The sequence below is a fragment of the Sphaeramia orbicularis genome, chromosome 11 (genome assembly GCF_902148855.1).
Source record: "Sphaeramia orbicularis chromosome 11, fSphaOr1.1, whole genome shotgun sequence".
NCBI classification, from domain to species: domain Eukaryota; kingdom Metazoa; phylum Chordata; class Actinopteri; order Kurtiformes; family Apogonidae; genus Sphaeramia; species Sphaeramia orbicularis.
Window position 1 is genome coordinate 36,871,458 of NC_043967.1, and position 13,941 is coordinate 36,885,398.

The 13,941-nt window shown below is 35.2% G+C and overlaps 1 protein-coding gene across 1 annotated transcript in view; it reads right to left on the minus strand.

Moving 5' to 3' along the window:
• Nucleotides 1–13,941, minus strand: part of ext1b (exostosin glycosyltransferase 1b) — a 382,194-nt gene that overhangs the window by 49,300 nt on the left and 318,953 nt on the right. The window contains exon 6 of the mRNA XM_030147124.1: nucleotides 6,455–6,573. Coding sequence (XP_030002984.1) covers nucleotides 6,455–6,573 — 119 coding nt within the window. The remainder of the gene's footprint in view (nucleotides 1–6,454; nucleotides 6,574–13,941) is intronic.

Genomic DNA, 13,941 nt, shown 5'->3' on the forward strand with positions numbered 1-13,941 from the left:
AGAAAGGCGTTAATCCGCCCTTACAGAGCTCTATTCCTGTTTGATTACAAAGACAGATGGTGTCTCTGTTGGCTCACCAGCCCTCTCACTGTGCTGATGGTGCCATTGTCTGTGTACGCCTGATTATGTTTGTGTGCATACAGTATGCCTAGAGGAAATTGCTGAAGAAACGGCTGGTGTATCGGTAGCATTAGTAGAGGAAACGCCGCTCGACGGATGCATGCGCTCATGCACGCACGACGAGCACAGACACGCAGCGGGAGGTCCGTCGTGTCAGAAAGCACCGGAGCTTTTCTCAAAAAGCTTTCCTGCGTCCAATTTAGCCCCCCCCCTCCACCTCTCTGTGTTCTTTCATTCTCTCCAATTCATTCATTTATTTATATCCCTTTCCTCTTCCACTCATAGCTCAGCAGCTTCCCCCCACTTCTCCTTTCTGTATGCTGAGAGTAGAAGAAAACACCCCAGCTGTGTACCTGGCTCTCCACTCTGCATGTACAGCCCAAAGAGCGCAAACACAAAAGAACCTCCATAAAAACAGGAAAAAAAAAAAAAAAAAAGAAGGGCAGCAGAGTCTACTCATTCAACGCACTAATGTGAGAGAATATTTCTGAGAGTGCTCAGTTCAAAGTGTCCACATACTGCTATGTACACTTGTTTGGTCGATTTCTCTGCATTGAACTTGAATACTTTTCCAGTACTGACTGAGATACGATGCAACCCTTAAATATTTGCCAATAAAAACTCCTGAAACCAAACCCTCTCCTTACAATTTCATACAAGTCTGTATTAATGTTGCTTGCTTTTGGTGTTTTGGCTCCTTTTCTCCACAAAATGATCAAAAATCAACACATCTGCCTCTCGTTTTCACACACAATTGCCTCCTTTTACTTCAGACAGATAAAAAAAGGACATTTTCAGACATCCACTTCGTTTGCTTTAGGTTACTTGGTGTATTTTTCTCTTGCTTTAGAAAAAGAAGCGTTTGTCTCCTTTCTGTCCCTACCTGGCCCACTTTCATAGACTTACTCAGAAATAGTTGAATTTTTGATTCCAAGAAGGCTGTATCTTATGATGCCATATATTGATATTTTACAACTATCTAAGGCCATGTCCATATGAAAACGGTTTTGGTCGTGTCTGCAAAAGTTTTGTATCGGATATGCCTTTTGTCTACACGAAACTGGTGTTTTTAGTCACTGAAACTGCTGCTTTTTGAAACCAGGTCCCAGAGTGGATACATTTAAAGTCCATACGTTTTAAGGGTGTTTTCACACAGCGTACTCAAGTCCATATTTAAGTACACTGGACCCCCAAGTCCACTTAATTTTATCCATGGGAATGCAACTGTTCTGTGCTTGAGTACCGTGCCCAAGTCCAGTTGAGAAGGTAGTCCTGAGTCCGGGCTGCCCAGACTTCAGCGTCATTCCAGCTGCTACAGCTAATACCTGAGGGATTGTTGGATGCTCCACTCATTCCCATCTCTGTTATGATAAATTGCTAAACACTAATTACAAATCTGATGGATTCTTTACACAGATGTCCAAAGCGAGTATTGGAATATCATTTGTTGTGTCTTTGGAATTTTTAAGACCTCTGAGTAGTCGCTTTTCCATTGGACATCTGCGCAAACTTTACCGATATTTACTAAACGTTGACAAAACAGAAGTGCGTAATGTCGGTTTTTCCATTAAATCACAAATGCGATGATTTGTTTATTTATTATTGCTAGATGACATGAGAAGTCATTCCATAAACATGGCGATGAACGTAAATATGGTGTTGATTTACAGATATATTCATTATTATTATATATTACCCCTCTATCCTGTACTAAATCATAAAATGGTTGGGTTTCCTGGTGTGTCCACACATACCGCGACGTGTTTCTTCTTCTTCTTCGCTTGTTGTAATGGATGTCAACATCCGTTTTTTTAATTCACTTGACTAGTTGCAAAAAAAGGTCTTTCCATTGCAGTTTTGCATGATATACCATTTGCGCTACGCCCGAAAAACCACCTTTTGCCAGCGCAAAAACTTTTACTCAAAAAATGAGACTTTTGGCGAAATTGTGGTTTTTCCATTAGGTCAATTTTTATGTGCAAGTTATATTTGCGCAATTTGAGGGTCAATGGAAAAGCGACTAGTGTCAGTTTTGAGGATTAATTATCACTTTTATGGATGGTTGAGACATTCATTTAGGAGAATCCTATTTAAGGCTCTGCAGACACTGAGCAAATCAAGCTTTATGTTCTCTCACAAAAATGCATGTTTATATGAGAATATGGAAAGTGAATGAGGCATAGAATTAAGCTTTCTGAACAGGAGCAGGACTCTACTGTTGTATAGATGTAGTTTAGGGATGAAGAGTCTGACACCGGAGCAAAAATATTTCATATTTTGCTGGTGCTTAGCTGAAAATTTGCACAGATGTTCTCAATAAAAGGAGAGAAATGATCAAATATAGGTAAGTTCCTTTAATTAGACCAGTGAATGGCTCAGAAGGGGTTGTTAAGGGAGTTTGGTTGTATTGCACAGGCCTAATTACACTGTTTTTGCTGCAGAAAACTATCTCGTATGGCCTTGTGGGTATAAGTATTGCATCAGTATGAGAATTGAAAATTTTTATGCCCTATCCTACTGAGATCTATTTGATGTTTCTGCAATCACACAGAAAAAAAATCAAAAACACACACACGTATCCTTACATGTACGAATAAAATACACAGAAAGACGCCGCCTGTAGAAACATAAACATCCATAGTGTATACGACGCTGCCAAAAAACTGACATCCATATCCATAACTCAGCCTCCTGCACTAACACACAGTCCAAAGGAAATACATCCCTCCTACACAAAACACAAAACATGCTTACTCATACACTCTGCTGGCCAAATAAACAAAAGCACACACACATACACACACATACACACACACACCCACCCACCCACGCACACTCACACTCACACACAAACAAAACCAGCCATTGGGGAGCAAATTCCATTTCATTTCCCGCACTGGTAAGGAGCAAGCAGGGGAATCAATACGCGCTGTCTCCAGCTGTGCTGAAGGGGGTTTCGCTGCCATGGAGACAGATGTAGCAGCGCTATGAACTGCCGCTCTAATTCAATCCACCAGACTTAACGCACACACACAGGAACAGAGGATGAGCACTGCTGTTGTTCTGGATCGAAAAAAGCCACTGAACGTAATGTGGGGAGGCACGAAGTGGAGGCATAGGGATGTCACTTTGTGTTGAAAAGTCACAGAGACACAACCTTCACCAAGTTTGTTTATGGATGATGTTGAACCAATAAATATGCTGTAATTATTATTATTATTATTATTATTATTATTATTGTTTAATTCTCTTTTTATTGAAAGAATTCAGTTGTTTGTTTTTTTTTTTCATACATTGAAAAAAAACAAACAAATACACAAACTATGCACATCCAGAGAGTGGGTGTAACAAAACTGAACAAAAACATTTACAGCAGCTCATCATGATCCTGGCATACAGGATCTTAAAGTAAAGAATCAATGTATAAATAAAGATAAATAAAAACATATTTCCTTCATAAGATTTTGGGTTCATATTCATGCATCATCTCAGCAAAATCAGATCTCAAAGGCTTTACATATCTCACCCATCCCTCCCAGTGTTGCACAAAAACATCCATCTTCAGATTTACAGTGAAGGTTATTCTTTCCATCCTGTAAATTCCCACAGTTATGTCTATCCAATTATTTATTGTCGGTTCTTCTTGTGTCATCCATCGTTTAATTATTGCTTTTTTTCCTGCAGCTAGTAATACGCTGAATAAGTATCTGTTTATGTTTTTGACCTCTGGAGAAATGTATCCCAAATTCATTGTTTTGAAATCAAAAGGTAAGTAGGTATTAAGAATGATTTCTATGGCTTTATATATTTCTTTCCAATAATGGCTAATATTTCTTTCCAATAATGGCTAATTTTTGGGCATTCCCAGAATATGTGGAAATGATGTGCAGTGTGGCAGCTACAATTCCTCCAGCATTGTGAATTCCCATTTGTATAGTGTAACTTATGGCTAGGGGTAATAAAGAAACGAGTTACATTTTTCCATCAGAATTCTTTCCATAAGTGAGACTTTGTACTTTTCCATTGAAACTGGCAGATGCTTTTCCATTCTTTGTCCGTTATTGTCAGGCCTCCCTCTTTCTCCCATTTGTCTTTTATGTATCTTGTCGAGATATGCTGTAACTATTGAAGAAATAGTTGAATTGTTGAGTCTGTTTGTATGACTGTACTGCCATGAACATTTTCTTGTGTATAATTCAGTTACTGCATTATGTATTTGTTGTGGTTCGATGCTAAAATTAGGAAAATAGTATTGTTTGATTTTTGTATTGAGTTAGTGATAAAGGTGTAAAAGCACTGAGGGATAGGATTAAATAAGTTCATACTTCTTCCTACTCCTTTTCGACCATGCATGCATTTTAACAGTATCATGATATATTGTGATATATCGTATCGTGATCCTAGTATTGTGATTTGTATCGTATCGCCAGATTCTTGCCAATACACACCCCTATACACAAATAAATGTACCAAAGGGTAATAAAAGTGGGTTTAGCAAAATATGACCCCTTAAAGATAAAAATGTACCTGGAGTTCACCTGAGAAGACCCACTAATTTTCTTTTTTGACATAAATTGTGTATAATTCAGTTACTGCATTATGTATTTGTTGTCGTTCGATGCTAAAATTAGGAAAATAGTACTGTTTAATTCTTGTATTAAGTTAGTGATACAGGTGTAAAAGTACTGAGGGGTAGGATTAAATAAGTTCATACTTCTTCCTACTCCTTTTCGACCATGCAGTATTCAGACTTGTATGTGCTTGAAGATAGAGTCTGTCCGTTTAAATGTTATTTTGTTTTTGTCTTAATTTGCTTCGTTTTGTTTTATTTCGTTTCTTTGCATGTTCGAAATAAATAAATAAACCAAATCAAATCAAATCAAGTCATATTTTAGGATTGATATAAGAATTACAGCAAGAAAATAAATGTCTAAGCTGCAAAGTTGACGATACAAAAATACATTACATCTGCAGTGACAGCATCTCAATGAAACGACGCCAATATCACACCTAGAGTAGAAAACACAGACGCACCTGGCCCACAGAAAACAATATCCGATATGTCTGTCCCAAAATACGATAAGAGCTTCACGTCATGTTATTTTGTTGAAGTTACAGATTGGCACATTCACATTTTTGGTGATTTTCGGAACAGCAGGCAATATTTTCTACATAGGCTAGGCTTTTTGATAATGCACTGTTTCTGTACTCTTCTATTGTGCAAAGAAACCTTTCTCAAAACGCTCTCATTTCCTGTTTAACCCCTGCAGAAGCCAATAATGTAATAACAACTGATAACATAATAACGGCCAATAAAGTAATAAATTTGCTAATTTTAAAATGTAATAAGCCAATAACGTAATATCTGGCCAACAACGTACTAAAAGTCCTGAATGTAATAACTTTTGGTCAGTAACGTTATAACTTACTGGGTGGTTATTACGTTATTGGCCTAGCAAAAAAATGTCTTTGCAAATGTAATAACTGGGCCAATAATGTAATAAGTTATAACATTAGTGGCCAAAAGCTATTCCGTTATCGGTTCAGGACTTTTATTACGTTATTGGCCAGGTATTACGTTATTGGCCTATTACATTTTAAAAATGGCAAATTCATTACGTTATCGGCCGTTATTTTGTTATCGGTTGTTATAACATTATTGGCTTCTACAACCCCTTTTTATGCAAGCTGGGTAATAAGACCAAAAATGACCAAATCAGCCATTATCAATAATGATCGAATCATTGTTTCTTTGGAGTTTAAATGCTCTTTTTTGGTGCTGACTGAACGCTGAACAAGCCAGATGGTTAAACCAGATGGTTATTTGTGGTTTTAAAGTCACTTGCCAAGCAGCCGAACATTTCAGAAATCTAGAGGTAGAGCATTCATTAAGAATTCTAGTGGGAAAATCCAAATATGCATGGGTAAAATTAAGCAGCATATCAAAACTAGAAAAACAGTCAGAGAGCGCAGATCTCCACTAGGGCAGATCACCCCACCCCCCCCCCCCCCCACCGGATCACCACCAAAATTTAGTCATTTGTTAAGAACATGTCCTGAAAATTTCATCCAAATCCGTCCATAGCTTTTTGAGTTGTCTTGCTAACAGACAAACAGACAAACCCAGATGAAAACATAACCTCCGGAGATAAAAAAAGACACAAACATTAGTGACTTTTCCACATCTGAGACTTTTTGTTCAGATTATTAAACTTTAGGTTGCGATAAGCTTTTTTCCTTGGCATTGTGTGTTTAATTTCTGTAGTGACATTATGTTCCCACTGTGTCTGTGTAAAAAAAAAAAAAAAAAAAAAAAGACCTTAATGTCCTTTACCTGTGAACAGTACTGGGATTTGGCCACAGCAACCAGGAGCTTGAGTATGGGCTGGGACTGGGACACCAGGGGGGACACAGCATGGATGACCGCTGTGAACTTGGGGTACGGTTTAATTCCTGAAACACAAGACACACAAATCAGGGTTGGTACACAATTTTCAATGTCAAATTCAAGCACTTTTAAGGGTCATTTCGAAATTTTTCCAGCACAGCACCTTATCGCTGGTGTCAAATACATACCTACAGGAATACATAGACAGATTCACTTATTAGAAATGATGCACAACCAGGAATAAATAATAAGACCGATATGTAAGGAAGGACATCTTCACAGCTGTTCTGTTATGAACATGACAAGAACTATAAGAGAGATTATCCTTGAGTCACTCGTTGTCAGATTCGGGCCTCGCTAATTTGTGTTCTCGAAGCTTAGAATAAAGTTTTTCTCAAACAAATCTATGGGATTTATTATATTATCTATTTGGGCTCGATTATAACAGTGTGTAAAACTGAATTTGAGACAATTTAGACCAATAAAAGAATCAACAAGACACATTTAAGAGGACAAAAATGTGGTTTCTCTGATCAGGTAATATACAAAACTTTCAGGCTTCATACACATTTTTCAAGGTCAAATTCAAGCACTTTTAAGGGTCATTTTCAAATTTTTCCAGCACAGCACTTTATCACTGGTGTCAAATATATATCTACAGGAATACATATAATCATGATTTTTTTTTCACTTTTTATCACAATAATGTACATTGCATTATGCTATAAACATTTAAAATTATGTCATAATAGCAAAAAAAAAAAAAATTGAAAATGAAGGAGAACACAAAGTTTTGTCCATAAAAAGGGAAGCCACTTGGTGTTCTTCAGACACACTCACACCGAGCCAAAGATTAAAGGAGTGATATTTTGCTTTTTTAAATAGAATTATGCATTTTAAAACATTTCCCTCTGATCTACATAAACTGGGTCTGAATTCTTCATTAATTCAACTCCACAGGTCCATCTTCAACCCTATTTCTGAGTAATGACACCAGAAATGTTGTTTGAGCGCTGGCCCTTTAAATGCAAATGAGCCACTTCACGCCCCGCCCCCTCCAGGTTGTTGGCTGTGCTGCTCTGTCCCGTTCAACCAACAACTGAACATTTTAGGTAATCGGCTCAAAGTTTGGACATATTTTCAGTTTTTACTACAACCGCTGCTGCTGACAATTATGTCGTACTCAGAGAAATGTTCATCAGAAGTCTTGACCTTATATGTGAAAATGTCATGACATAACTAGTTATAGACGTAATAAATTAAGCAGGAACTGCAGAAATGCACTCAATTTTTGCCAAAATGAATATAAAGATAGCTTTGGAGCACCTGGAGGGCTCAAATTCAAACTTGATGAACTATTAGGGTCCAAATACACAAATAGGGGTGTTACAAAAAAATCAGCTCTGCACTATATCGGGATATTTCAGTTCACGATACTGTACCGATATTAAAAAGTACTGTATTGATATTTTTAGGTATTTATTCAAATGCAGGTATGGCGGAGGTTCATTTTTGTATTTTTGGTTTTCTTTATTGTTTATATTTTATCTATTATTACTTAACAGTGTTTTATTAAATAATGGTTATTTGAAGCATCCTGAAAGCACTTTGTACTGTCTGAGATGTTAGTTCCTTTGGTGGAATTGCACAAAAATACTGTTCTGATGTTAGTTCTGAACTAATAGAATATGAACATTTGAGCAGGATCTTAAATTGTCATGTCTGTAAAACAAAATAAAAGTTTTAACGCAGGAGGATTTTGTGATAGAGCATTAGATCTTGTTGTGATCAAATAAAAATGTGTTTAGTGTTTGTGCATATTTCTGGTGTAATTCAGTTCTTCAAGGAAATAATCATTTTAAAAAAAGAAACAAACATAAAATTGCCTTTTTCACAGTATCATGATATATTGTGATATATCGTGTTGTGATCCTAGTATTGTGATTTGTATCGTATCACCTGATTCTTGCCAATACACACCCCTTTACACAAATAAATGTACCAAAGACTAATAAAAGTGGGTTTAGCAAAATATGACCCCTTTAAGGTAAAAATGTACCTGGAATTCACCTGAGAAGACCCACTAATTTACTTTTTTGACATAAATTGTGTATAGTTCAGTTACTGCATCATGTATTTGTTGTAGTTTGATGCTAAAACTAGAAAAAAATTAGATGTTTGATTGTTATTTTGTTTTTGTCTTAATTTGCTTTGTTTTGTTTTATTTTGTTTCTGTGCATGTTTTAAATAAATAAATAAATAAATAAATAAATAAATAAATAAATAAATAAAGTAGCACCTCTCTGTAAGTGTCTTTGGCTTGGCATCGAAACTGGCAAAGTTAAGATTAAAAAGAAATAGATAAATCACATCACAGAGTTATAATTACAAGCACTTTCAAGCACTTCAACTAAAATTCAAGCACTTTTCAGACCTTGAAGACACAACATTGAAACTCAAGCATTTTCCAGGATTTCAAGCACCCGTACGAACCCTGACTGATACTTATTTATTATTACAGTCTAACAAAAACACATTGAAAAGCTGCGTTCACTGTCATCTTTCAGAGTAATTTTAAGCCTCTTTGAAGGCGACAAAGCCGCTCATTTCCAAACATGTATCTATTTTCAGTGAGACATGCTACTTTAAGTGAATCTGTCAACGTTTCCAAAATGTAGATGATTTAATTGTAAGAGATGTACGTTTGTGAGATCGGTCTTAAAATATTCAACAACATTAATGTGTTTTGAAAATGCCAACTCTCTTGATCACTGAATATTTCATTTCGGAAACTCTTCATCTGTATCTGGGACCCGATGAGCAGACGACTAACTGCTGACTTTAAATTCAGTCCGACTTGACGATAGAACAGAGTAATTGAGGCTGAAAATGAGCAGGAAATAACATATTGAGCAAGACAGATCATCCTAATTTCCTTCCTAATTTTTTTTAAATTTAAATCTAATCTAACGCAAACCAACAAAGCATGGTGTCAAGAACAAAACCATTAGACGAGACTCCTTTCACCACCGAGCAACTTTTATGACGAGGAGAGGAATATCTGCAGTCTTGAAAACTCGGTAAACTATCTCTCTTTCTTATAATGAAAAAGTAGAGTTGGCAAAGTTTTCGCACACCTGGGATGTAAATGTATAACAAGCTCATAAACAGACTTTCATGAAACATTGAACAAAACCTGGAGCAGAATTACTGCATGTTTTAAATTTTAGATGCCGTTTCCTGCCTTTAGCGCACGGTTCTCAGTTGCTTTTATCACATCCTCTATGAGCACATTACACATCTCACTGACTAAATGTTTAGATCATTGCAACAAAACCCTGTTTCATATTAAGTCAGACATTGGAGTTTATTGGAGTTTATATTCAGGGACACAGTAGAACCTGAGAAATGTAACAGTATGTTGATATCAAGGTTATAATAGTTTTGGATTTTTCATTATAGTTTAGTTTTATTTAGTTTAGACTTTTTTACCCTTGAATTCAGTTAGTTTTAATCAGTTTTTAGAGCAGGTTTGCTAGTTTTTATTAGCTTTCATTTTTTTCTAAATACTTAGTCTTAACCCTTTCATGCATAGTGGTCACTACAATGGACAGCTGTTCAAAGCTATATTTATGGATTTTGTTGTTTTAGTTCCATATCAGCCAATACAGTGGATACGCTTATGCATCATCCAATATACCGTAATTCACACCATTACTCTAAATTTGCTCTTCTAGACAAACCTAATCTGCACTAACATGTTTGAGTGTAAAAAAAAAAAAATGCTATTTGTTACTAGACTGCAATTAACTCTTGTTTCTTTTTTAACAAAAAGTTGTTTTTTTTTTGTTTTTTTTTTGCGTATTATCTCCATGCAGGTATATTAAAATGTGAGAAAGTATTAGATTAGCAGCATTAAACAAGTTTATATTTCATAATTTTCATGCAGTATATCAGTAAATACATGTTTCTTTGCTTATTTAGCTGAGTGGACATTTTTGTAACTCCATGAAAAATAGGTTATTTTTTTTTTCCTTTTTTTTTTTTTCATGCCTTAAGAGGAATAAAAACAATCAGGAAAAAAACATTGATTAAGGTTCGCATAATTGATGCATGAAAGGGTTAAAATGTGAGAAAACATCAGATTAGTAGCATTAAAATTGTTTTTATTTCATAGTTTTCACACAGTATATCAATAAATACATGTTTCTTTGCTTCAAAATTTAATCGTGTGGTGTCCAGCTGAGTGGACATTTTTGGAACTCCATGAAAAATGGATTCATTAGATAATTTTCAATCGTATTGTTTTGTCAAGGAATAAAAGTACTCATGAAAAAAATCTTGATTGTGGTTCTCATAATTCATGCATGAAAGGGTAAATATTAGTTTTAGTTTTTTTTTTCATATCTTTTCTCTTCCTCACTGTCATATTCACATAAATCCTGTTCTGTCCTCACTAGACGTATAGCTATCTAGCTATGACAGACAATGAACAGACGAGTCTTTGTTAGCCTGAAACTTTTGCTCATCATCTCATTTGTAAAACTGGAACACAAAAACAGAATACAGCAATTAATTTGTTATAACAACATCTTCTTTACACCAAACTAACAGTAGTTTACTGCCTCAATGAGGAACTTTGATAAACATTAGTGTTGATTGGCACTTAAATTGCTTGTACGTTTTTTTTTTTTCAAAATTATATTTATCATTTTTGCTTTATATACACACACACACACACACACACACACACACACACTCACAAAATGACAATAAAGAAAACAAAGAACATATTAACAGAACAACCAAACAAAAACAAAAATTGACCCATAAAAATTATGTTTTCATTTCAAAATACAAATGCCCTTTTAACAATTGCCGAAGCTTCCAGTCCCATATAGGTAAGAAAAAGTTCCCAAGTCTTTAGAAAGACATCATTCTTATGGTGTAATCCACAAGTGAGATAGTCAAGGGAAACATAACTAAAAACTGTCTTATGCCATTGTGTCCGGGTGGGAATCTGATCTGAGATCCAGTTTACATGCAAACATTTTCTGGCACAAAAAGTAAGCATTCCATATAGTTTTTTGTGATATTTGTTGGCAACAACAGGGTTAGTTAACCCAAGCAAAAGAAACAGAGGATTACAGTTCAGTTTTGCATAAAATATTTTTTCCATTTCCTGACCAATCATCTGCCAAAAATATTGTACTTTTAAACAAGACCAAAAGCAGTGTGTGAGGGTACCAGTCTCAATTTTACACTTCAAGCATAGTGGGGAGGAATCCGGCTTAAATTTGTGGCGTAAATGAGGAGAAATGTGCGCCCTGTGAAGAATCATTAGCTGAGTTGCTTTTACTCTATTACAAACACATAACGTTTTTACATTACCCCAAACATTTTCCCAGTCATCCTCAGTAATAAAGTCGAGATCCTTCTCTCACATTTCCTTCAAGTGCAAAGTATTAACTGTAGAGTGCACTTTAAGGATGTTGTAGAATATTCTAATAGAGCTAACTGATTTGTTTACAAAAAATTTGTCTCTCTGTGTCTGAAATAGGGATGTAAGGATATGAAAATTTCATATCACAGTTATTGTGACCAAAATTATCACAGTTATCATTATTATCGTGGTATTATTGAAATAGTGCTCAAAATGTTCAAAAAATACTTATACACACACTGAAATGATTTAACCAAGTTGTATTTTGAAAAAAAATAAATAAATAAAATAACTGGCACAATGCGCTTTCTGTTGGAAGAAACATTCAAGTATTAACCCTTAGGGGTCTGAGCCTTTTTTGGCCATTTTTCAGTAACTTTTCATTTTGCCTTTATATACTACATAAAGAAATGTTTACTATACTCATTTTGGTATCTTTTTTTTTTTTTTTTTGGCAACACAACTTCATCTATATAATCTGCCTATTATTTTTTTCACTTTAACCTACTATATCAACATAAAAGGCCAGAAAACCCAAAAAAAAAAAATAAAATCTGGTTTGAAAAATGTATATACTTTATTGCATAAATAACACACACATGCTTAACGAACCTTTTCAAAGACTTTAAAAATGAATATTGGTTCCAAATATTAGGTATATAAAGTTAAAATTGTAATAAATTAAAATTATATTTAAATATTTCACATAAAAGCAGATCTTTACATGGGTTTTTTCTCCCCCTAAAAGTGCAGTAATCAAACATGGCTATCATGACAATTAGAATTTAAACGGTAATGCTAACCATCTGTAATTTTACCGCGGTTTATCATTATACCGGTAATCGTTACATCCCTAGTCTGAAGTATCCTGAAGAATCAAGTCTGAGGCATTCCTCCTAATGAAGTCCCTCACCAAAAGATACTGGTAAAAATTGCTTGTACTTTGAACTGACTTGTAAATAAAGTAGTCCGAATTGCCTAATTAGCATATGAAAACTCCGCTAGCTTAATGCTACTTCGATGCTAACGTTTTTCCTGCATTCCACTTAGAAACACATTTCCATACTCAAAATTTACAACAAACCCATTTATATCTAATTTACAGATCAATATCCTATCACTGTTTCTAAATTTACAAAACTTACAGTCTTATGTGAGCCAAGACGACACAGACGGCTGCTCTTTATGACAGTTTTCACAGTAGACAATAGAGGAAATGCACGTACGTCACTTCCCCTCTGGGCCACGCCCCTCTAGGTCAGACTAAGTGGCAAAAACAAACCGGCTCAACATGGCGGAGTATAGCAGTAACTACAGCGAGACCTGGAAAAATGTGGAATATGACATGAAATTAACCCTTTCATGTATACTGGTCAATCAAGTGGACAGCTATTCTACACCTGTTCTCTTATATATTCATAGATTTTGTTGTTCTTTCTGTTGTTGTTGTTTTATTTTTTTTTTATTTATTTATTTTTTTTTATACATATCTTTATTAAAGTTTTAAGACACTACATATCTTTTCTGAGATGAATTGGTAACATTATGTTGCTTCTGCCACAAGAGCCAACCATGAACCAACCAAACTTGCAAAACATCAGCATAAACATTAAAGATAAACTAACCATAACAAACAACCATTAAAAAACAAATGTTCAATGGTTTCGGCTTCAGAGGAACAAAAAACACAGGGATCCATATTAAAATTAAATCTTTTGTGCAAAAAATCATTAGCAGGGTAATATTCAGGGATTATTACTGTAAGTATCACAACCCAAGTGTTATCTGTGGAAGACGAGAAGAGAAATGATCCATAAATGAGCATCCGTGACTATTTTAACGGCCATTTGTGTATCGTGTTGTGATATTACCTTGAACATTTGCCACTTTGAGTGGAAACGTTTGAGAGCTACAGCTTTGTTTTAGGCAAGTGCTCTTGAAAACACACGTACACGTTGAAGAACTTTACAAATGAGAAAAACACACACTT